Consider the following 25,999-nt stretch of genomic DNA (forward strand, 5'->3'; position numbering starts at 1 on the left):
TTTTAAAGAGTTGCAGCAGCGTGAAGCGTAAAAAGAAGAGTTTCAGACCTGTATGAGGAAGTCAGAGCGTGTTAAAGGCTAAAGTGAACAGATACGTTTTTAGCTTTCTATTAAAAATATCTAGCGAGCTAGCTTCCCTGATATCTATAGGTAGTGTGTTCCATAGTTTTGGGGCGTCACTGACAAAGGCTGCATCCCTGATCTTCTGGCTGTTTCTGGGGACCTCCAGTAAACCAGCAGCAGATGATCGCAGTGGTCTTGGAGGCAAATAGTTAACAAGGGAGTTAGCAACGTTTAAAGCTCCGTGTACAAGGAGGAGGAGCTTAATATCAGCTCTAAATGTAACGGGAAGTCAGTGCAGAGTAGCTCAGACTGGCCTGATGTGCTCTCTCCTCTTGGTTCTGGTTACAAGTGGTGAATTTACAGCCTACAGGAACTTACGATACAGCCTCTGGCTTTTGTTTTATATCTACTGTCGGTGAAAAAATTGTTGTACTTTTGCCATTCTTCATTAGCGCAGCCATCAGCTTAGTGGGCTAGCTCAGCTCGTTTACTATATAATGCAAGCGTCGCTGTAACCCTGAACATCCCGCCAAACCCTGTTCAGAACCTGGAAGTTAAGTAATTGAATGAATGAATTTATTTCAAACCAAATTAATAAAAAAAAGTAAAAATAAATAATAATAATAATAATAATAAAAATGATAATAATAATAATAATAATAATCATAATAATCATAATAATCATAGTGACACGAGACATAACATTTTTTTAAATTTTATATACTTTATTAATCCCCGAGGGGAAATTCAATTTTTTCACTCTGTTGTCAATTACACACAGGTCCAAACACACACGTGCACAATATGTCCCTACCTTTTTCTTACATTTCATCTTTTAACTTTTACAACTGATATGCAACTATCCCCAGTCTATTTACCACCCAATTAGATAAATAAGTATATTTACAGTCCAGACACCACCCAGTGTTACAAAATAAATATGCACTCCCCTAACACAACTTTATATCAGCCAAAAAATAAATAAAATGTTGCTTAATATTATGGAAAAAAGGAACAAACAGATAAATCTGATATGAATAACAAAACGCTGAGTCAGGTTCAACCTTAATTTTTATTCTTGTAATAATCACTAACAAAATACCATATATTCTGTATACTATGTGCCCAGTAGACTACAGAAACAAACCCATCCTCACACTTCACATGACACTGTATCATAACTGTTGCCTCTGCCTCCTCTTGTCTCATGTCTCTGTGAAGGCCGGAGGTTATCTGAGGTGCTTTGGGTTCAGATACGATTATTCTGCTTTGACATTTGAGAGTGAATCAGCTGCATTTCCTCTGGAGAACAGAGGGAGGATACATGTCTAATTTCTACCATTACAGCAGTCTGCCCTCCTGAACTCAGCCGTGTTGTTAATGGACATTTATCTTGTTTTATGGACCGTCTGGGACGACCACACCCAAACTGCTCCTCGTCTTAATATGATCTAATCCTGCAGGCTGGCAGACTGCAGCCATCATCCAACAGCCACTTGAATATAACAGAGTACTGAGCACTTACATGTTTTCTTATCTGGTTTTTAAGTCCATTTACAGTGCGTCAGATGTCTGGATTCTGCTTCGTCAGTGTGGATGAAGAGCGAGAGAAAAAAATAAAGTGTGTGTGAGGGGGAGAGAGAGAACAAGGTAGAGCTACAGAGACAATATCAGACGGAGCAGAGAGGGAGGCCACGTCACGTCTCAACAATAAGAACACTTCTCATAGACGTGACAGCTGAGAGTCACCTCGAGGGATGCGCTCTGTAATTTATTGGTGTTTATTATGAGAGCTGGACCAGTGCTGGACATCTGAGAGCAGTGCCGATATTGATAATAATGATGAATAATATATCGCCTGATACATAAACATGCAACATAAAAGTTCCTTCCTGGTGAAGGCCCTTTAAGTTTGGAGAATAAAAGATGGTGGGCAACATATAAAGAATGCATTTTATGTCTAATATATTTGACGTTTAATAAAGTTTTGTTTTATTTATAGTTGTTATCTAAAAAGGTTTAAATTTAGATTTATATGATTGATTATTTCTGTTTAAATATAGTGGTATCTTATATTTCTTGTCCGTCTTTGATAACTAGACTTTTTTAAAAATCATTCTCAAGTATCCATACCTGTCAAGCTTATGTCACCTTAAAGCAGAGTTAATTCTCTTTTTGGCCTCTTGGGGGCAGCAGAGCCGGCTGTTAACTCAAATGTGATATTCAGTAATGAGTCCTTATAATGTTTTAATGGCAGCTTGTTCGCAAAGCAATGTTGGCATTAATTTGGAGTTGTGTTTCTGTCCACTTGAAGAGTGCATGTCCAAAATTCACTCCCCTTTTAGCTCTGTTTTGGTCTCCACCAACTCCTGTGGAAGGTTTTCAGATCTATTGCAGCTAAATGCTTCGCTGTGTTTATTAGGTAGTCGCTAACTGTGTCTGGCTGCCGTTTGATGCTGAGCTGGTACAGTTATCAGAACTTCTTCGCTGAAAACAGCTGACTGCCCCTGCTGGAAATAAGATAGATGAGAGCTGTAAGACTGAACAAACAGTTAATTTGCAGCCCTGAAAAAACAAAACAAAGAAGCTAAAACGTTCCATAGAGCTAAGGGTGACAATTTTCTGTCTGTCTTGTCTGTGGGTTTGTCACTACGAGCAACATCTTCCATATTGTACAACACATTCTCACTCTGACCTCGCCACATAGTGCTGTTTGGTCATGGACTTTCCATACGTCGACTTATGACATGCAAGGTAGCCCACTTGAGTATGTAGTGACGTTTTGGGATGCCATGTCAACTTCTGTGTGTTGCATGCATTGTGTCTTTTCAAAATACCCAGTCTCTTTCAAAATAAATGCACTACGTCGGAACAACAACGCAAATTTATGTTTTCCGTCAACAACAAACGCACATGGTTGGGTTTAGAAAAAAATAACAGTTTTGGCTTAACATTCATACAGGAAGTGAACACCAGCATCCCGGATGGAAGTTGGTGATTGTTCGAACTTTCCACCACCCCTCCCACTCGCCTTAATCAGACTTTTTGCCACCTTAATATAGGTTGTTGCCCAGCTGCGTTTACCCTGATGCACTGACGCCACCAGGCTGTGTATCGTGCCGGCTTGAAAGGACAGCTTTTTAGTCGGTTTCTGACGTGGAAGTGAATGCCCAAGTGCTGGTATTCAGTGACTTTGGAATGAGATCAGGTTGCATTGACCCAATCACCCATTTTCAATATAGAAATATTGTTTAGTGCAGCTTTAAATCAGTTTCTGTACTAACAGTTTTAACGATGTTGATCAGGGCTGTCCTGAGTACAAGTTTTTGGGCATCAAAGCTTTAGTGAAAAAAAGGGAGGGGGTGCGCCTAAAATAGCATGACAGTTGGCTACTACCTTAGCATGTTAGCAGGTCGCAGTAACATTAGCCATAATAGCTAGGAAAAAGAATACTTTGCAAGACAGCCAAACTGTCATTGACAGTTTTCTGGTCATTTGCCAAGCTCGTTGTAGATTTGTGAGAAGCCAGTTTCCTTTGGCATATCTGGCACTCGACTTTTGGGGGTAACCTTCGCAAATTTTAAAACTATTCCAGGCGCTTGATTTTTTCGACATCTTGCTAGCTTATCACATGTGGTCAAATTGTTCCAGTTTCAGTAGTGCTGGACTGCTGGTGACTGATGTTAGATTAGACAGAGTCACTGTTACAAAACTCTAAGTTAAAATGTCTGTCTGAGAATAACATAAAATAATTAATGCTAATGCAGAATGAACAATGTTGGACTGCTGTTCCTTAATTTATGGGCTATTTGGAGTAATACATATCATACACTGTAAAACTAATGTATGTGACTACGTGATGCCACCACTGGTTTGTGGATTTCCATTTTGAAGTTCGGCATTTTGGCTGTTTTCGTCTTGGTGTTTTCGAGCCAGAAGTGACCATATTTGGACGAGAGGTTGGTGCTGTGGAGGAGCAAGGGGTGGATCTGACTGAGAAGCCAAGGAGACATCAGCAGACAGCCAGTCACTCAAAATGGCCGCCCTTATTTATGCTCAGCTCTAAGCCTTAAAGGGATAGTGCACCCAAAAATGAAAATTCAGCCATTATCTACTTACCCATATGCAGACGGAGGCCCTGGTGAAGTTTTAGAGGGCTCACATCCCTCGCGGAGATCAGCGGGGGGAGCGGATAGCACACCTAATGGCAGACGGCGCCCCAGACTAACGTCCAAGAACACAAAATTGAGTCCACAAAGTATCTCCATACTGCTCATCCGTAGTGATCCAAGTGTGCTGCAGCCCCGACATAAAAAGTTGTTTGGAAAAACATCATATGAACTCTGTTTTTAGCCTCACTGTAGCCTGTAGCTCTGACTGCTTCTCTGTGCTCTGCGCTCACGTGTGTGAGCTTGCGCGAGACCAGCGAAAGCATGAGCTTTGCTTATCCGTATTTACATCACGTGACACGTGCACCGCAGGGAGAGACAACAGTAACCACAGTAGCTAAAAGATAATTTGCTCTACGGTCTTTTAGCAAAGGACAGCCCAACATGTCTGAAGACTTTGAAACTGAGGAGGAACAGCATTTCTTTGATGAGCTGTATTTGTTTGAGCCCGAGTATACGGACGGAACTCAGGCTACTGGACGAAGCAGCTGCCGCAGCTCATGAGCCTAACCCTCAGCCAGCCGCAGAATACCGGAGTCGAGCACTGGAAACCTGGTGGTGTAGTTGTTTCAAATGCAAAGCAATGCCAACGGATGAGGAAAGTCTTTGCTGCTCAGACTGGGAATTGGCGATGCCTGCACTTGAGAATCTGGACATCAGTACTGACGAGACTGCTGCTCTTCAGAGACCGTGCATCAGCGATCACTCTGAGCGCGTGCACACATGAGCGCAGAGCACAGAGAAGCAGTCAGAGCTACAGGCTACAGTGAGGCTAAAAACAGAGTTCATATGATGTTTTTCCAAACAACTTTTTATGTCGCGGCTGCAGCACACTTGGATCACTACGGATGAGCAGTATGGAGATACTTTGTGGATTCAATTTGTGTTCTTGGACGTTAGTCTGGGGCGCCGTCTGCCATTAGGTGTGCTAGCCGCTCCCCCCCGCCGATCTCCGCAAGGGATGTGAGGACTCAAACTTCACCAGGGCCTCCGTCGGCATATGGGTGAGTAGATAATGGCTGAATTTTCATTTTTGGGTGCACTATCCCTTTAATAAAATGTAAATGGATGAGTTATATAAAATTCCCCCACCACTCTCATACAGTTGTCATAGCTATAAATTAGCAATAGAGACCAAAGCAGTTTTTTTGTACCAGGCTGTACACATGTTTATTTCTGCTGTTAAGTCAGGCATTTTAACATGAAGGTCTACAGGGATTGACTCGCTTCTGGAGCCAGCCTCAAGTGGTCATTGGAGGTATTGCAGATTTTGTGACTTGAATGTTGCAGCCCCGAAAGTTGCCACTTGAGATTACAACATGCATCTGAGCAGCTACCTGAGGTGAAACAATGATCCAATCACACCTTCTTCACTTGTTATTTTCACCACACTCAACCTGACGCATTAATTCACATGCAGACGCTGTGATTCTGGTGTAATCTGAGACACTGCACTCAGTGAAGGTTGTTTTCCCCTCTTCTGTTCTCGGACACATTGATCTTAGAGACAAAGGGCTTGTTGCAGTGATATGATGTCGTATGATGTTGCAGTAATTTAGGGTTAAAACACTGAAGGGCAGAAGCATCTCGCAGCCTCATAGTGCCTTCAGATTGGTATCCATGTTGCTATCTTCGTTCATTGGTAGATCAGTTGCAAGGTTGTCTGTGCCCTCACACCACACACACACACACACACACACACACATGCACAGTTATACAAATAGAGAGGAGTAAACAGGCTTTACAAATGTAGGAGCACCCTTGTTCAACAATAGGACGTCCGTGTGTCCTGTTCTCGGTGATAAGGACCAGATAAGGTGAACTGCTGTTTGACAAGATAAGGAACAAATGGAGCCGGATACTGGTCACCAAAAAACTCAAAGAGATAAATCACACCAGTGCAGGGAGCCACCACACAGTTTTATCCTACACTGGTCTCAAACTAGAGAAGAAAATCTGCTGGTGTGGTGAGACGGTTTTGTCTTGAGAGTTTTGTCTTGAGAGGGTTGCATTATATTCGGCAGTATCAAAGTTTTTTATCCCCTATCAGCATATATTTGTGCCTCTGCAGTAAGTTGTGTATCCTGTTGGTACTGTACATGTAGCTGCTGCAGCAGAGATGAGCGTCTCTACATTCAGACTCCATGCACACTAACTACTGACACCAAGCCAAATGATTTCTGGGTATCGAGGACTTCGAACTTCAGCTCCTCGCGGCTCACATTACAGGCAAAGTTTTCAGTGTGAGCTACAATGAAGCCGCATGTTGAGAGGATTTTAATTGCATCTAATCTGATGCACTTCCCCATTGAAGCAGGATATTGTGGCGGGACATAATGCAGGGTAAATTAGTGTTGTGACCAACGAGATGGAAATGTTGTTTTTGATTTCTCTGAGCTCCAGATGGATTAAGGGAACCACACAGGACAGTGGGAGTTGTCGAAAATCATTTAAAGTGATTCCATGAGGTATACTTTAATGGAACATCACATCACAGAGTGCTAATGTCCTGATGTTGTCATCCTCACCCACCTGGTGCTCTGCGCAGGCTGACACTATTTCTGGAATAACTTTGATCCTTTGATTCACCATTCAGCGCTTTCATTCCCGGAAATCGGTGTTTCTCTGACCCTGTTTGGCTGGTCGGAGATGGGTGGCTAGCCTAGCACCTGCTAATGTGTGCTCACCTTTTTTCTATGATAACTTAAAGCCCCTACAAGGAACTTTCATTTTGAGTTGATTTTGGCGACTCTGTGGACAAAAGCGGTAGTGTTTTGCCGGAATGATTTTTCCCGGAATGAAGCCTACATTTCCCATGAGCTCTAGCGCGTTTTGTCGTAAAGACGCTTACTTGGCTCGCGCATGTGTTTGTTTTGGGGATGAATGAAACAACAAGACGGGAAAACTTTGCCCCCGCTCCTATCGGGGATCCCAACAAAACGTTTATCCTGAAGGATTTCCTGACTTCCCGAGGATTGGATTTTCTCTGTGTGACTGAGACGTGGCTGACTGTTGGTGAGTCCAGTGCTTTCACAGAACTTTTACCCAACGATTGCTGCTATTTTAACTCCCCGCGGACGTCGGGTCGAGGAGGAGGAATAGCGACTATTTTTAAGAGTCACCATAAATGTAAGCAGCTAGGTAAGATGACGTGTGCCGTCTGAGTGCCGTAAATCGTTTCGTCCTGGAAGCGACCTGGGGCAGACCCGGACACAGTTTCCTAAAGGTCTGGATATACACTATATAGAAATATCTTATCTTCACACCGATGGTCTCATTTGCTGTTGTAGGTCACGCACAGACATCAGCAGAAACAAGAGACTTTTGCATATCCAGTTAAAAGTTCCTTGTAGCGGCTTTAAGATCCAGACGTTCAGGTGTTTTTTTTTACCAGGAGTTGAAGTATCCACAGAGGTCTTCTCTTCTCTGAAACAAACAGGCCTGGTGATTTAAACTGGTAAAAACACTGAATAAAGCAGTTTCACGTAAAGAAAATCTGTGTTTTTTTCCGACGCGCTCATCACAAAGGGGCTGCGAACCACAGTGGCTGACATAAAAACATGAATGTCCCTATTTACAGCCAGTGTTTAGTTTGTCTGTTCCTGGCTATTGTAGAAACATGACGGTGCAACATGGCAATCTAAAAAAAAAATCTAAAATCCCAGTGTAGGATGTACTAGTCTTCAGGGGGCCACCCAAAAGAGAGTTTCGTTGCTCTAAGTTGTAGTTAGCAGTGTAGTGTATACATTAAATTTAACATATAGCTGGAGGGCCCACTCTCTCTATGAGCTCCCTCACCTCATGGGCCTCAGGGCAACTGCCCTGCTTGCACTGCGTTATATGATGAAGAGTAAAGTTTTGAAACAAAGACATCAGATCTCACAAACTCTGGCACTGGGAGAGAATGCTTAGCTCTGCTGGTTTTGCTCATCAGCTGGAAGATGCTAACTGGAGTGCTGTGCAGAGACTTTACAGATACAGGTCTGCCAAACTACACTTGACTTCCTCTGCAGTTTAAATCTATATACATCACACCAGTGAGGAGGGACCTGATGAAGGTTAAAATGGTCTTGATGAAACGTTTCACCATACGTCCTAAACAATAAGCCTCATATACTGAAGTCACTCTTAACAACTTGACATCCAATAATCTGACTGAGAACAAGTCCACCTGCTTTGTGACGCTCATTTTCTTCTGTAGTGGCCTGATGCTGCCTCCAAGTGGTCAAAAAAAGAACTGCAACTAGTACACATTGTACTGTGTCAGATGATTTATGTTTAGTTTCACTGACACTCTAAACACATCCTTAAAATAAAGTAACACACACTGACACACACTTTAGGATCTCTCAGTATTCCCTCATATTGACTGCAGCTCAGACACAGGACACATTTCCTGTTGACTACTGTCACACTCTGTATTCACTTCCACAGGATTTATTAAGGCTGCAACCCGATGCTTTTCACACATCTCCCCATCATGTGTTCATAAATAATTAACAGGGTTTATGAACACATGAAAGATTTGACATGTTCTCTGTGAGGCTGTGGTAGTACTGTAGATGGCCACTAGAGGGAGCCAAACACCACAGGAAAAATAAACTATGTGCACATGAAGATTTTCTGTCATTCAGTCTTCATTTTGTTTATGTTTATGTCTTTATTGTAAACAACAATACTTCAGTTTTGTGTCCCGGCTTCGTTGTTAATTACGCTCAGTATTTCCTGCTGTGAGGGAAGTTGTTGGCTGGCAAACTGGCAGCTACTCACAGGGGATAAATCTAATCTCATCATTGCGCGCACACACACACACACACACACACACACTGGCATGTGTAAACACACCCTCACTCTTTGTTCCCGTCCTCTCGTTGGGCTTTTACTGCCCATCCTGATCCATTAGGCACAAACAAACACAACCAACTGGCCACATTTGGATCCATGCCGACATACGAGCCAGTGTCAGTGTACAGTGTGTGTGTGTGCAGGTCAATCATGAGTGTCTGTTTTTAGCCTCACATTTTGATCAGATCTACTTTCTTTCTGAATCAATACCCCGAGATCTGCCTTGAGTTTAATGTCTGTGTTGTGTATTCATCCATCAGCAGTTTGATTTATATTTAAGGTTTGACAGGATGAGTTTTTTTGTGCAGCTGTATCAGAGCCACAGTTGAGAAATTAATGTCAAATTATGTAAAAATACTTTTCAGATAATTGTTCAGTATTTAATTGTCGGAGAAATGAGCTCATATGTTGGTAGCTTTTGTACATAACCCTTAAAAACACATCAGTATGAGCAGCAGTTTGCAGTTTACACAGTGAGGCTAGTCGTGAGAAAAGTAGTCGATCAATGGATTCTTTGTGAAAGTCATTTATTTGGCACAAACGTTGTTTTCTAGATTCTTGAATGTGAAGATTTATTGCTTTTAGCTGATCTCTATCAGATATATATATATATTCATATATCATTGAATATTTTGGGTTTTGGACTCTTGATTGGACACAACAGGCAAATTAAAGACGTTGGCTTGTGCTCATGGAAAATCTGATATTTTTTTTTGCAATTTTCGGACATTTTAGAATGATTAATTGCAAAATTATTCAACAGAATCAATAATTAATCAATAATTTTCAAAGCTCTAATGCTTTGGTTTTGTTTTTGGTTGCTGGTAAATAGTACGGAAGCGTATTGCATTCACTTGACAAATAAAAAAAAAAGCCCTGTTTTTCTGAGTAATTTATTTATTTTTCTGTTTTTCGGGGTATTTTTTTTCCTGAATGAGGAGACGAGATACTTGAAAATCTCGTGATAAGCTCCCACCTGGCACCTGCGAGTGTCCCCTGCATCCATGGTGACTCCTGCTCATGGATGTATTTTGCATTCGTACTCCTGCTCCGAAACAATTTCAACTACGGGATCAATAAGGGTAAGGTTGTAACAACGTTAGCTGACAAACGTGTATGGGCATGATTTCAGTTGTCAGGTAACGTTAAGCTAACAGTTTTTTTCCATCATGCTGGACATTGTTACTCATCACAAATTTGTCAGCTAACGTTGTTACAACCTGTTACTAACCTAAGCTGTTACATTGAGCGATAGGCCTACACTAGAAGGATGCAGTCGAAAACATAGCTAGATTATCATACCCTGTGTGTAACTAATTACATGCCTTACCCTTACTGATCCAAACAAAATTACCACGAAAAACAGAAAAAAAAAAAAACAGAAAAAATTGCCACGAAAAACAGGGAAAAAATTACTCAGAAAAACAGAAAAATAAATAAATTCCCCAGAAAAACAGGGCTTTTTTTATTTGTCAAGGGAATGCAATACACTTCCGTAAAATAGTCCACCTTGGAAAGTTGTCATATTTTGTTGTTGTTTTTTTTTTTTACATTTTCTTGTCGGAGTAACTGAAACAAGCAGTCGATGAATCAATGACAATTCATTCAGTTCTTTTTTTTTTTTTTTTTTTTTTTTCCCAGCAAAAATGCCAAATGGTGTTTGCTAGCTTCTTGAATGCTTTGCTATACTAGTATGAATATAATATCTTATGGTTTTGAACCTAAACAAGCATATTAAAAATATTGTTTGGGCGTTTTTCACAGCTTTCTGACATTTAATAAATGATTATTTCCAATATATATTCAATAGATTAATTGCTAAATAGTGTAGCTCTAATTCAGAAAATATTCCCAATAATTATGTTTTTATTAATGGTCGCAGGTCAGCAGCATGCCTTTGAAAATAACATGATGATATTGAATATTTAACTTTCGGAGACATTAGCTCTTTCATGTGTGCATAAAGTGATAAAACAATAGTTAATTAATCAGGGACAATTCATTAAAACTTTTGTTTCAGTCACTTATTTAGCAAAAATGCTAAAAGCAAAATGCTGTTTTTTTGTATCTTTGGGTTTTGGACTGTTATACTGTGATAAATCTCTGTGGGCATTTTTTAACAATTTTCTGACATTTAATAACTATCGCAAAATAGATTAATCACAGGGTGCTCACTAACTCACCTCGCCACAGCGTCCACGGGTTTGACTCCAACCCAGGAGCGTAAATATAGACAGTGCAGGCAGTGTGGTTGCACTGGGGCCCATAAGGTGGGGGTCCATTGAGAAAGAGGGCCCTCCAACAATGTGCTGGGTGAAGCATTGGCCCTTACGATTTTAAAAACATGCCTGTGCTCAAAGAAGAACGCCCATTGAATTAGAAACAGTGCCATTTGATCTATATGCCTATCTATTAATCAACCAATTAAACTAAGTTCTTTGGTATTTTTTGTTATATACAGGTATGCAATGATGAGTAATATGCATGTTGATGTTATCCAGTATCAAGTCTCTGATCATGCGACGAGACGATATGTGCACAATAGCATGCCCATCGACCGTACCACACTGCTCCAACCTGTGGCCCTTTGCTGCGTGTCACCCCCTCTCTCTTTCCCTCTTTCACTCTCAAGCTTTCCTGTCCAATTAAAGGCAAAATGCCAAAAATAATCTTTAACAATAGATTAATCAATAACTTTAAATAGCTCTAATTCAGGCAAATTCCAAAGGGGTTTGTTTTTAAGGTCAACAGTTTCCCTCTGAGTCACATGATGTTATTAAATATTTAACTACTGGAGAACGCTCGCTCCTCTTTTGCCTTTTATTGTATTTTATTTCTTTTATTTTGGTCATTTTCTTGTGAAATAAGTATTCAATTAACCAATGACAACTCATTGTTAAACTTTAAGCTTTTCTGTGACTTGTATAATTGTGAATTAATCATCTGTGGGCTCTGGACAAAACAAGCAAATTAAATTTACCGTCTTCTGCATTTCTCAGAATTTTCTGACATTTTGAGATGAGTAAATATTTTATACATTAATCAATATTTAAAATAGGGTTCCCCAAATGATTTGGTTCACCACTGAAAATGACCTGATGATGTTTTATTTTATATTCCTGTTGTTATATTCATGTTTTCGTTCATGAGATGATCCTCAGCTCTCTGATTAACTCCCGAGGCCACGCTGAGTTCATCCTTCCAATAGTTGCAGTATTGTCTCTACCCTGTGGAGGCCACACTTACCCACGACTTGATTAACTGCAGTTTCACGGTTGCATGCACAGAGCAGTGTGCTGCAGGCGCTGGTTAGCATTAGCAGTGGTCAGATCAGCAGCATCAGGACAGAACGATTGATGGATAACAGGATGGAAAGAGGGAGCAGAGAGGATGGAGGAGAAGGCAGCAGATGATGAACGAGCGAACAAAGAAATAATGCAGCTGACTGGCATCTTTGCTGCTGTCCCACATCTGGAGCCTGACAGTAGTCCTGAGTTTGCTGTTTCCACTGCGAGCAGAGAGAGGCGAGAGTCACGTGACGCCACCAGAGACAGCGAGCCTTAAACCTTTAGACATCATCATCTTTTGTCAGGCTCGTTTTAAACGTGTGATCCACGCACAGAGAAATCACCTGCTGTTAATCCCAGTTTGAGGACAGACAGGAAGCTGTTAAGGGCTTGCACGTCCAATTCATAAGCTCCTCTTACAGATGGAGATAATGAAGGATTAGTGATATAAGTCCTGTCTGAAGTCACTCTCACACTGATGATTATTATGGTGCAGTAACTGGAGTTGGGCCTGTGATTAGCTGCAGATGAAAGGAAGGATGAAACATTTCACCTTTTAAGGCTGTTTGAGTGTCTGTCACAATAAACTGAGCACACATGAACACGGTGAATCACAGGCCAGGAATAAAACAAATTATAGAGATTAAAAGACAAAATTGTGTGCACTTTAAATCAGATTCAACTTTATTTATTATTTTCACTACATTGAAGCTATCCCCAAAGAAGCTAAGCTAAAAGAAAATGGCTATCTTGGTATCTTGCTACTTGCAAAGCTACTTTTATTTTTTGACTCTGTGTCCTTGTTTTCTCTGTGATAAGGAAAACTGTCAGCCAAACAAATAGGCAGGCACTTATCTTACTCCTATTGTTACTCTATTGGGCACTGGTTTTGCTTTTGCTCCTTGAAAAGTCAGATATTTAATACCATATTTAAACTGGGCCCAGTGAGTGACCCTGGCCCAGGGAACCCACCGGTTGTTCTGGTTGTTCTGGTTGTGAACTCTAAGTTGAGGTCACTGTACTAAGTGTTACTGTAATTTGAAGCATTCTCTGGCACAAGAATTTCCTTCAGGATAAACAAAGTTCTATTGAACTGAATTGAATTGAATTGAACTGAACCGAACTGAACTGAACTGAACCGAACTGAATTGAATCGAATTGGAATTGGGCACTGGTTTTGCTTTTGCTCCTTGAAAACTCAGATATTTAATGCTATATTTAAACTGGGCCCGGTGAGTGACCCTGGCCCAGGGAACCCACTGGTTGTACTGGTTGTTCTGGTTGTAAATGGTTGTGAACTCTAAGTTGAGGTCACTGTACTAAGTGTTACTGTAATTTGAAGCATTCTCTGGCACAAGAATTTCCCTCAGGATAAACAAAGTTCTATTGAACTGAATTGAATTGAACTGAACTGAACTGAACTGAACTGAACCAAACCAAATCGAATCGAATTATATTGAACTGAAGTGGAATTAGGCACTGGTTTTGCTTTTGCTCCTTGAAAACTCAGATATTTAATACTATATTTAAACTGGGCCCAGTGAGTGACCTTGACCCAGGGAGCCCACTGGTTGTACTGGTTGTTCTGGTTGTTAATGGTTGTGAAGTTGAGGTTACTGTACTAAGTGTTAATGTAATTTGAAGCATTCTCTGGCACAAGAATTTCCTTGAGGATAAACAAAGTTCTCTTGAACTGAATTGAATTGAATTGAATTGAACTGAACTGAACTGAACTGAACTGAACCAAACCAAACTGAACTGAACTGAATCGAAATGTATTGAATTGAAGTGGAATTGGGCACTGGTTTTGCTTTTGCTCCTTGAAAAGTCAGATATTTAATACTATATTTAAACTGGGCCCAGTGAGTGACCCTGGCCCAGGGAGCCCACTGGTTGTTCTGGTTGTTCTGGTTGTGAACTCTAAGTTGAGGTCACTGTACTAAGTGTTACTGTAATTTGAAGCATTCTCTGGCACAAGAATTTCCCTCAGGATAAACAAAGTGCTATTGAATTGAACTGAATTGAACTGAACTGAATCGAACGGAATCGAATCAAATTGTATTGAATTGAATTGGAACTGGGCATCTTTGCTGCTGCTTTCCCTGCCTCAGGCTTTCCACGCTTGGAAGAGGCTTTCTGTGTAGGCCCGAGGAAAGGCAGAGAGGCCCCAGAACAGAGCCATACCGCCAAATATACTGTAATACTGCACATAGAGATAAAGTTTTCTTTGACTAAAGTGTTCCTGACTGAAATGAAGACATGTTCAGTTGAACTGTTTATTATTAAATAAGAGACTTAGATTAAAACTTTCTTCTTCTTTTGTTTTGAAGACCTTGTGACATTTGAACATGTCCTCCAATTACATGACATCATACGTAGACTTATTTCTCTCAGTCCTTCTCTCTCCTCTTTCTACCTAATGCATTTCTCTGTCTCGGCCTCTTTCAGTCGGCTCTCTGGCTCTGTCAGTAATTCAAAAGTAGAATTCAAAAGTATATTTTTCAGTGAATAAAACCATCAAAAATAAAAGAGAGTAATAAAATGAAAAAAATAAAAAATAACAGACCTAAATTAAAACTTCTATTTTTGGGAAGATCTGTCTCTCTGGCTCTTTTCTCGGCCCTTGTTGTGTCTATGTCACTAGTGTCCACTGCAAATCCACTGAATATATGCAGTCTATGGGCACATGAGACAAGTGAGAGACACGTCAAGAAGTGCACTGTAGCCAATCAGAGGCAGCGTAGGGCGAGAATTATAATGAGGTGCTGATCACTGGCAATAGACTTGATTGTAGAAAACAAGCGTCTGGATGTGAACCCAAGATTCTAGTGTCATGGTCCTGAACTCTGTGAATCCAGTGCGATACATAAAGTGTTTCATTGACTCAAAGAAATGTTGTCTATGATCATAATCCAATACAAGTATAATTGAATGGGTCCGTGAGAGTGTGGATACGGTAAGATAGTGTATGTGCAGTGGTATGGGAGTGTTGGGTGAAGTGTGATCCAGCTGTCGATGAGGCAGAGACAGTTCTTGTGCGCCCAGTTACACATTACAGTGAATGTCTTTTTGCTGAAAGCCTCGCAGGTTTGAACACATTAATTAGCATCTAAACACGTTCAGAGTCAGTTTGACCTGCTGCTCCTATAACAGCTGCAGTCTGGGACAACATCTGCTTCTGCAGTGATGGGTAGAAACTGGGAAGCTGGTTGATTACAGTCCATTCTAGTTATTGTGCTGTTGCGTTCTCCGACAGCTGCAGTATTAGGGTTGGGTATCATCTGACTTTTAAAGACTAGAGCTGATACGATGAGTTACTGTGCCGCTACCTGAACAATCTTTTTCGATACCTTACTTTGAGGTTCGTTTCCACTGCATGGTTCAGCTCAACTTGACTTGACTCACAGTTAGTACCAAGACCTTTTCTCCATTTTGTTTTCCACTGGGGGTCCATGTCATTGGTCCGACAGCCCATTGGTTCGACATCTCATTAGTCCGACTGTCTGCGGTGCTGAACGGCTCGCAGCAGGTGTATGGTGCACCGCAACCGGCTCTGGGTCAGCTGGGAAAGGCTTGAGGCGGAGCAGGCTCACGGCTTATGTGTTTGTCACTTTCTTTTCCATTTTAACCCACACCATGATCTTTTCCTGACCCTAACCAAGTGTCGACTTTGGAACAATGAGTTTAATATGGTCGGAACAATGGGATGTCGGACCAATGGGCAGTTCCCTCCACTGGTGGACAGTACCCACTTAGTGCAGGCTAGATATTTAACTGATTGTAGTGATGCCACTTGAAACCACCATGACATCTTTTCATCGCCAACCAAGCGTAGTCTTGTGGGGCGCCATTTTTTAAAACCTGTGTTGAGTGATTGAGAAGATTGCAGGTTTGTGCAGGATGTCGTGTGTTGCACTAGTGCCGATTCTGTCCAACCAATCAGTGGTCTGCAGTGTTTTAACTCCACCTCCTAAGCTCAGCTCGCTTGGAACCTTGACCGAGGTGTCAGCAAAAAATGTACCAGGTACTAGCCACAATTTTTGCTAATGGAAGAGCCGAGTCGTGCTGTGAAAGAGGCATAAGTCCACAGCCATGTTAGCTGCCGTGTCAGGTTGTACTTAGGCAAACATGAGCCTGAACATGCTCACAATGATAACGCTAACATGCAGGTATGATGTTTACCATGTCCTCCATGTTAGCTTAGTGTGTTAGCATGCTAACAGTTTAGAATTAGCACTAAACAGGAAGTACAGCTGAGACTGATGAGATTGTCATTTACTTTTGTCTTAAGTTAAAGTGTTGACCCTGCGATGGCGCTAGATGAAATGTTAATTCTTAGTTAGACATAAATGTGTGTAACAAATTCAATGGACATCCATCTAGTAGTTGTTGAAACTCCAACACACAAATATCAACCTCATTGTTGTGCTGAAGGAAATTCAATCAGGAGAGACTCTTTTTTGCTTTTGTGAAAACAATATTTATTTACTTGTGCACATAAGTATAATAAATCTGTGAAGTCTTTGGCGATTAGACCCCATTGAGATGTTATATATTAAAGGCGGGTGATGAATCCATGGTTGAATAGGGAACCCCCCAGGGTCTAGACGCTGATGGTTGTAGAGGTGGTGAAGATGCAATGAAGATGTGAAGAAGATGAAGAAGTGCTGATGATCTGGATGAGTAGAGGAACGGGCCTGTACTGAGTTCGTCCTGGACTCTGGATACGATGGTTGGAGGTGAACGGGGTGGGTAAAGGCAGATATAAAATTTTGCAGTAGCATCCTGATTGGCTGATAGAGATCGTGGCCAAGTTTGATTGTATGATGAGGAGGAGGAGATAACCATGGACCAGGAAGACCAGGAATATCTGCACAAAATTCCATGTCCATCCATACAAAATTTGTTGATATATTTCAGTGTGAACCAAAGCAGGGCACTGACTGACCTCAGGAATATCACCTTAATGAACCTATCGTCTTTGAGAGATTAGAGAGAGTCTTGTTTTATTCACAGGACTTGAACACGCGCTCATTATGTACAATTACGCGTAGAGTGTTGATGCTGCAGTTAATGCCATTTAAGTCCAGTCCAAGCTTTCATTCATTCTTTGGCTCACACCCAGAGGGAAATATCTGGGGCACAGGCTGCAGAGCAGCTCAGCTGTGACGTTGAAAGGTTAGTATAACATACAAAGCACATACCCATGATGTGATGTCACCACATCTCCCGTGATAAATCATCTTCAAGCATTGAGCACATGAAATATGTTGAGTCTTGTCATTTAGGGACGTGAGCTGGAGTTAAATTAACATCATAATTAATTACTATAAGATGCCGGTTGTTTGTATTGAGACATCCTCTCCTCTCCTCTTTGTTATTCTCATCTTGTGGGCGGGACCTTCCTTTTGTATGTAGCCAATAACAGTTTTCTCACACCTCAGACAGCCAATAGCAAACCTGCTCCGATGTCACATGTCCCTGCCACCGGCTGCAATCCAATCCCCTCTCCCGTGTTGTTAATATTAAAAGGCTGCAGTCTACCGACATGAGCTCATAGCAGCACACACACACACACACACACACACACACAGGAAACAAACAATGAGACATTATAATGATGCAGAGATAAACTGATTGCCCTGAAAACACTGTATGAAAAACTTCTAAGAACATCTTTGTATTCAAAACTGTTTGCTGATATTAGTTCATGAAGCATTGTTAAATTTGTGTGTAGAGAAAATCCCTTTCTGTCACCTCAGGCATCTCTCATTAATTTAAAGCTGATTCCTCCCTGAAAGTCGTTAATTGCACAGAAATCATAAAGGCGTACTCTGAAGGTCTGATTCCTCCATATCTGAGTAAATCAGTGTTTTGTGAATAATGTATCAGGAGCTCAATAATTGATCTTTAAGTGCACGGCAGCCTGCATGTACCTTTCTCTTTTATTTCTGGAAGTCAGATGGAAAATGTTTGTGGTTTTTCCAAATCATTTACATATATCGTATCGTATAAATATCCTGCACCCATTGTGTCGTACAGAATCTCTTTTCCATCATGCAAAAAAGATAAAAACTTGAATGAAAGGTGTGAATTTGTTTCCTCCAGGTGCTCCAGCTTCCTCCCACAGTCCAAAGACATGCAGGTTAATTGGTGACTCTAAATTGTCCGTAGGTGTGAATGTGAGTGTGAATGGTTGTCTGTCTCTATGTGTCAGCCCTGTGATAGTCTGGTGACCTGTCCAGGGTGAACCCTACCTCTCACCCAATGTCAGCTGGGATAGGCTCCAGCCCGCCATGACTCCAACAGGATAAGCGGTTACAGAGAATGAATAAATGAATTAATGGGCAAAAATCCCAGAATAAACATTGAGCATATTGTGATTGAAGTAGACCAAGAAACTCGACTTATGCTTCTCCTTTTGGCTGTTTTGAGGCTTTAGAAAAAAAAAAGAAAAGTGTCTCAGAGATGGAGAGAAAATTTTGCTAATGGTTTAGCCTTCTGCTAACTGGAGCCAAAGGCTCACAGCTGTGGCTTCAAGTCACATTTATGGAGTTAACTTTAGCTAGAGCCTCAAATCACAGTCCCCCAATCCCAAATGGATCCCTTCCAGACTTACTGACTCAAACCCTAAGCCCTGACAGACGAAGGACCAATTCCATTTCTTCCCCTTAGCCCTTGTCTTGGCCCTTCTTACGTGAGGGGAAGTGGTGTCCCAATTCTCCGTCAGGTTAGCTCTTACCATGATGAAGAATTGGGACACCACTTCCCCTCACGTGAATGCGCAAAACCAAGGGGAAGGGCCAAGACAAGGGCTAAGGGGAAGAAATGGAATTGGTCTTTCGTCTGTAAGGGCTTAGGGTTTGAGTCAACGAGTCTGTAAGGGATCCATTTGGGATTGGGGGGAGTGTGTCCTCCGCCTCACTCCCTGCCGCTACAGACCCCTCTGTCGGAAGCAGAGCAGGCAGCAGCTCTGGGGACCGACCCCCAGTCAGCAGCTGCAGCAACCCAAATACAGTCAGTGAAAACCCCAGCTCAGGTGAACTGGGCAGCATCATCTCCCTGCCAGATGAGCAAACTTTCTGTTGCTGCCATTACACAGGTTAGGCCTGGTGCTGCCCCTGGCCACCAGCCCAGGACTTCTGGTCTTGACTTAGTGCTGATTAGTTGTCATTCACTGTTGTCTCAGTTTAACAATATGAGATTCATGTTGTTTTTGTTAATTAAAAACCATGACAAGACACTGTAAACATCCCATGAACTGATATTTATGTCACCAGTTCTTTTATTTTATTTTTTACTTCTATCTTTTCTCTTTTTACCTGTCTTGACTTTTTTACATATATTTTTTCTAAATATTCATTTATTTTTTTCCCCTTTCTTCCTCTTTTTTTATGATCTGTAACGCCAGTATTAATATGTTATATCATTTCTTATAATGCGACAAAAACAAACAAACAAAACAACAACTGTGATTAAAGTAAATTTAGGTTACTGACGGGTAAATTTATCGTCAGCTCTTTTTTGAGAGGAACAGTTGGATGGAGACAGTGAAGAGGCTGAGTGAAATAAGTTTCATAACAGGAACATCATGGCTGCACACTGTGTGATGCTGGACACCCAGTGTGTGTGTGTGTGTGTGTGTGTGTGTGTGCTGTAAGAGCCCAGTGTGAAGTATCATCCTCCCTTTCTCTCTCTTTATCTCTCAGCCAAAGCCAGCTGGTACTAAGCAGAGGTATTCGTCCATCCCTACTCCCTCCTTTTTTCCTGCTGTCCCAGCTGCTCTCTCTACCTCTCTCTGTCTCCTCCTTTCTCACCCCTCCTCCTCCTCCTCCTCCTCCTCCTCCTCCTATCTCAACCTCCTTTCTACCGTCATTTCCCTCCTGTTCATATGTCCCGGCGAGACGTCGCAGACTGAGCCTGTGTGTGTGTGTGTACATAGAGGATGGCTCAGTGCTCAGGTGCAGTGCTCTGGGAACCAGTCAAGCAGGCAGCAGGACCAGTTCATTTACCCAGACGACAGAGCGCTCTGCTGGGTTAGGGGCTGGAGCTTGAGCCCCATCTTGGACCTCCAACCCTGGAGCTCTACTGACGTACCTGTAACTGTTTTTATACATCAATCAAGAGGACATTTTCACCTGACTCTGGATCATATCATTAACTGTTTTTGTATTTGCTATAACTGGCACTTGTTTTGCACTTTGAGCTCTGAGAAGTGGAAGCAGCTGCCTTCACAGCGGTGGAGCCTGAGGAGTATGTCCTGTCTGTGCCCTGCCCCAAACTGGACCTTTGCATCTGCACAGTGTGGATAGCTGCTGAGGGACACCAAGAACAAAAGACAGAGGGGGAATCTTGAAAACGAGGAGAGGAAAATCCTTCCTTCTCACACACCTGTGAGGGCTCCTCCTCTGACAAAAGCGCAGCCGAGGATACGGGAGGAACAAAAAGATAATTAGGAGCTGAGAAGAAAAGGCTAAAGAGGAGACTCTGGGTCCACCCTCCATTCATCCCTCCATCCATCCCTCCTTCTCCGGTTTCCCACCTGTGAGGATTAATTGGACTGGAGCAGCATGGCGCACGCCGCCTCGCAGCTGAAGAAAAAGGCGGATGAGAACCTCAACGCTGCGGAGGACGAGAAGGAAAAGAAGAAGGCGACGAGGAAGCGTTCGCGCGAAGTGAAGAAAAAGGTAGAGAAAGAGAGAGAGGAGGAAAATACAGGAGAGAAAAGAAAGTAATGGAGCTGACACAGGGGAGAAAGAGAAGGGCTTGAGACGTGACGGTCTAGTGGAGTCTCTTTTGTCATGATGCAGCCTCCTCACACACACACACACACATTCATGCACATACACACCCAGTGTGATAAGAGGGGTGGTCCCGGTGGGAATACTGGGAGGGGGGTGGGAGGGTGGAAAAGACAGAGAAAGATGGACGAGTAGAGCGCACATACAGGGAAGAAAAGATAACGGGATTAAGCTATGGAGGGCAGATTGGTATTTTAGGCACTGGTGTTGCTATTAATATGTGAAAGAGACGAGTTCACTGGTACTGCTGAGTTATAAAATATCTCCAGTGGCATTGTTTTCATTTTAAAAAAAGGTCCCTGTACTATATCACACACACAGATATATAATCTCACACACTTTAAATTTGTTTTCTAATTAAACCTCATTATATGTTCAGCTTTACCCCACTTTGATAGGACGCCTGTGTGTGAGTGTGTGTGTGTGTGTGTGTGTGTGACTTGTCCTTAGTCACCCCCGCTACGTCTCCATGTTAACTTTCTTGTATGAAAACATTTATCTTCATCTCAACACACTTTCCCACCTCCGCTGCTTCGTCTCCCTCTGCTGAGATGTACTAACGTGTGTTTTCTGGATATTTCCATGTTAAATGTGTGTGTGAATGTTCACCGGAGTCAAAAGGCGTCAGCAGTCACACCCTGCGGTTAGGTGTGGGTTGTTCCTGTGTGTGCACATGCGTCACCGTGCAAGGACAAAGTTAAGACGCACACAAACATGCATATGAGGTGATAAATAGGTCTGACTTGAAATCGATAATCGTTCTCAGTGTGGTTTGACAAAAGTCGACGCTGATGTCGAGTGTTTGAGGAACTTTGTCGACCTGTGTGACGAACTGTGATTGGGCCCGCGGTGAAAATCGTTTGCCTGAGTGTGCGCACATGTTGACATTTGGGCTTGTGCACATGTGTGTGTGTGTGAGCGCTAGCCTGAGGCCATAATTAGTCTGGGGTTAGCCACCTGTCACGACGAGTCAATAGCAGTGACCTCATTTGCGTCAAGGTCAACATGGAAAGAGAGGTGACTGCTTGTGGTCACAGGAAGTCGGGGGTGTTGTGAGGCAGCAGTTGTGCCTCAAAGACAGGCAACAAGAGTGTTTTTATAAGTTGTAGTAATTCTGACTCTTGTCTGTCAGGTGCAAACAAGGAAGTTTGGTTATGTTGATACAAAATATGTTTTTATCCACCTGTTTTTATGCACGTTTTCGATCTGCGCCTTGAAATATTGCCAAAAGACTTTAGGGTGTAGTCACATATAGGCGATGCAGACGAGTCACTGTTGCCTGCTGAGGCAATATTCATGCTGGATGTGACGCACACAGAAAACTAGCTTGCTAACAAATATCACAAATATATCACTGCTGGAAAATGGTGGATTGCCCCCTCTGGGTTGGGAGTGCACTCACAAGTGAGGGTGGAATAGAGCGTGAGATGGATCGGCGGTTTGGTGTGGCGTCTCCAGAAGACGAAGCTTTCGATTTACTGGTCCATCTACGTCCCAACCCTCACCTATGGTCATGAGCTCTGGGTAGTGACCGAAAGAATAAGATCTTGGATACAAGCAGTCAAAATGAGTTTCCTCCGTAGGGTGTCTGGGCTCAGCTGTAGAGATAGGGTGAGGAGCTCAGACATCCAGAGGGAGCTCAGAGTAGAGCCGCTGCTCCTTCATGGCAAAAGGGGTCAGTTGGGGTGGTTCGGGCATCTGATTAAGATGCCGCCTCGCATTAGAGGTGTTCCGGGCACGTCCCACTGGTAGGAGGCCCCGGGGCAGACCCAGAACACGCTGGAGGGATTACATATCTCGTCTGGCCTGGGAACACCCTCGGGGTCTCCCAGGAGGAGCTGGAAAGCGTTGTTGAGGAGAGGGACGGCTGGGGTGCTTTGCTTGGCCTGCTGCCCCCGCAACCTGGCCCTGGTTTCTTTGCATATGACATTACACATCAGTGCCCTGAACACATGAAGGCGAAAACTACCAACACTGCACAAATGCTCATGATGCGCACTCTTTACTTAACTCAACTCAAACTTTATTTATAAAGCACATTTAAAACAACCAAGGTTGACCGAAGTGCTGAACAGGTCAATAGAAATAAACAAGCAAATACAATGAGGCACCCAATAGTACACCACAGTAACAACCATAAGATACATAAAATACAATACAATAAAATAAAATACAAGGGTTATAAAATAAGATAAAAATAAGATAAAATGTTTGGGTGTCCAGCTCAACCTGAGTTAAAAGCCTGAGAGAAGAAGCAGTGGCAGATGTGGCTCAAAAACCTCCATCTTCAGTCTAGATGAGAGGAGTCAACTAATTTTAAATGTAAATGTTAAAGCATGGTGTTAAACACACATCGAGTTGGATGCAATAACAATGTGCTGTGACAACTTCTCTTTTTGTCTAGCTACAACCCAGATTTTTAACCGCATTTGACCAGACCTCTGGGGATGGTTGACCTAGTAGGTAGAAAATAGTAGCTAATCTTAGTCAAAGTTAGCTAGTGAAGTTAGCCTGACAGCTTTGCATCCATGTGCAGAATTGGAAATGTAAAGGGCAGTTTTTTGTTTTTTGTTTTTTTTTTTTTTCCCCGTTAAAGGGGTTTTTTTTGGGGAGTTTTTCCTTATCCGCTGTGAGGGTCTTAAGGACAGAGGGATGTCGTATGCTGTAAAGCCCTGTGAGGCAAATTGTGATTTGTGATATTGGGCTTTATAAATAAAATTGAATTGAAAAAATTGAATTACACACAAGCACATTTACTCACCTGGCCAAAAAACAAGATGAATCACGGATCCAACAGCACACAAAATACTTACATGTATGGTCCACTAGACTCTTTTATGCTTTCAGCAGCATGCCATGCAACTTTAGTAACGTTAGGGGGTCTAGAGGATGAAGTAAGTTGTGATAATGGTTGTGTCTGCACCGAGCAAATCAGTCAACCCAGCCATCTTTTGTATGTGGGGCCCATGTGAGTAGTAAACGGGCTGAAAAATGGGCCATGTATTGAATCGTTCATGGGTTACATATTGGCCCCATGCCCCATACACATGTGAGCCCCAGATGAGATGCCCGTTTTGAGCCCATACCCACTCGGTAGCCAGGTAATCCTAGCATAACCATGTGGGTCACACTTCGATAAAGCTATCATTGTGGGCAGTTAGCATGGGGCCAATATGGAGCCCATGGACGATCCCATATAGGGCCCATTTTTCAACCCATTTACTTCCCACATGGGCCCCACATACAAATGCTGGCAAGAAAGTTGTGGGAAAAATCACATTTGCTCATTTTGTATGGATCACATTCAACATGAGTATCGATTTTCTGACAATACCTGCTGCCTGTAGCTTCACTTTCCTCTATATCCAGTTCATACAGTGTCACTTCCTGCTCTCCATCTGAATTTTGCGCATCTTAATAGCCGTATTGCAAACAAACTGTTCTGTAATTTCTCAGGTGAGGACTGTCTCTATTGTCAGTGTTTTTATTTGGTGTTTAACTTTCAGTGTGGATTTTTTCTTTAGAGACAAAAGAACAACAATGAATTTGTAATTAATCCCCTTCATGTATCCGTCACGGTTTCCACCAGTATTGTAAATTACATTACACTCAGATTTTGACTCCAGTATTGATCAAAATGGATCAGTCCTGCTGAGTGTGTTGGATGAGTAATAGTACTGCATAATGACGTGCTTTCATCAAACTCAAGGCTGAGCTCTTCTTGAATTCTGACATTGAGGAATCTGAATAGCTGAATGGAGGAGACGAGGGAGGTTTGACCTTGAGGCTGAAACTCGAGCCTGTATCACAGATTTATGGTAACAGGTGAGGGAAACGTGTTGCTGTAGTAATGTGTGTGTGTGTGTGTGTGTGTATAGGGTGACATCAGCAGTTTCTCGGCGTTTGTAGCGTAATGTTGGCGGGAGGGTGTCGGCTATCCTGGGCTCACTCAAGGTAAATCTATAACACTGTCTGCCCCGGGCCAATTCTTGGCATCACGGCACAAAAAAAAATATCCTCTCCCTCATCGGATCACATCACCTCAATTACCGTTCTCCTCTTTCCCTCCCCTCCTCTCGCTTTACCTCACCCCGCCTCGCTGTCTCCGGGCTTTTTGTCTCCCTCTCAGACAATATAGGTGTAACAGATGATACACCTGACGCTAGATGTCAATGTCTCCCTCTTTATCTTAGTTAAAGGTTCTTGAGGGAATAACTATCTCAGATTCGGAGACAGGGCATATTAGCGTAGCATCGCTGAAAGCCTGAAGGCAGACAAACAGCTTTCCTGATTCTATCTTAAGTTAAAAAATCCTCCAGTATCCTCCAAGTTGTCTTATTTACACAGTTTATCTTGTTAATTTAACCCACACATGAACAGAAATGTGGGGGGCACGTGTGGGATTAGTTAACCTAGCTAGCACTACAGCTAGCAAGCTAATCTGCTGCTGTAGCATGTTCTAGCTAGATCACGCTAGCTTTTTGTTTGACAGTGTCGTATGAGTTTTTATTAAAAATATTGCAATTGATACACTTTTTGTCGGCCTTTCTAAATGTAGATTTAACAGGTGATACGGTCGAAGCTAGATTTCAGTGTCTCCCCCTTTACCTTAGCTAAAGGATCTTAAAGGAACAGCTATCTCAGAGTCAGAGTCAGGACGTGTTAGCGTAACATAGCTTGAGGTAGGGATGCACCGAAATGAAGTAGTATCACGATACCACAGTGAAAATGAGGCAGATGTGCCTTTTGTCATTTATAAAAAGATAAATCACTTTTCTATAATACATCAATGATATTTCAATGGAATAAATTACTTATTGACTTATTCATACTT

The 25,999-nt window shown here is 42.3% G+C and overlaps 1 protein-coding gene across 48 annotated transcripts in view; it reads left to right on the forward strand.

Moving 5' to 3' along the window:
* LOC117246674 (ankyrin-3-like) overlaps window positions 1-25,999 on the forward strand; it is a 235,944-nt gene that overhangs the window by 32,629 nt on the left and 177,316 nt on the right. For 47 of the 48 annotated variants that reach the window (XM_078163045.1, XM_078163061.1, XM_078163054.1 and 44 more), the window contains exon 1: window positions 20,405-21,051. The exons of the other annotated variant lie outside the window; for it this stretch is intronic. In XM_078163045.1, coding sequence (XP_078019171.1) covers window positions 20,935-21,051 — 117 coding nt within the window. In that variant the 5' untranslated portion in view covers window positions 20,405-20,934. Of the gene's footprint in view, window positions 1-20,404; window positions 21,052-25,999 lie in introns of those variants that run through there. 48 annotated transcript variants of the gene reach the window in all.

This window comes from Epinephelus lanceolatus, chromosome 21 (genome assembly GCF_041903045.1).
Source record: "Epinephelus lanceolatus isolate andai-2023 chromosome 21, ASM4190304v1, whole genome shotgun sequence".
Taxonomy (NCBI): Eukaryota; Metazoa; Chordata; class Actinopteri; order Perciformes; family Serranidae; genus Epinephelus; species Epinephelus lanceolatus.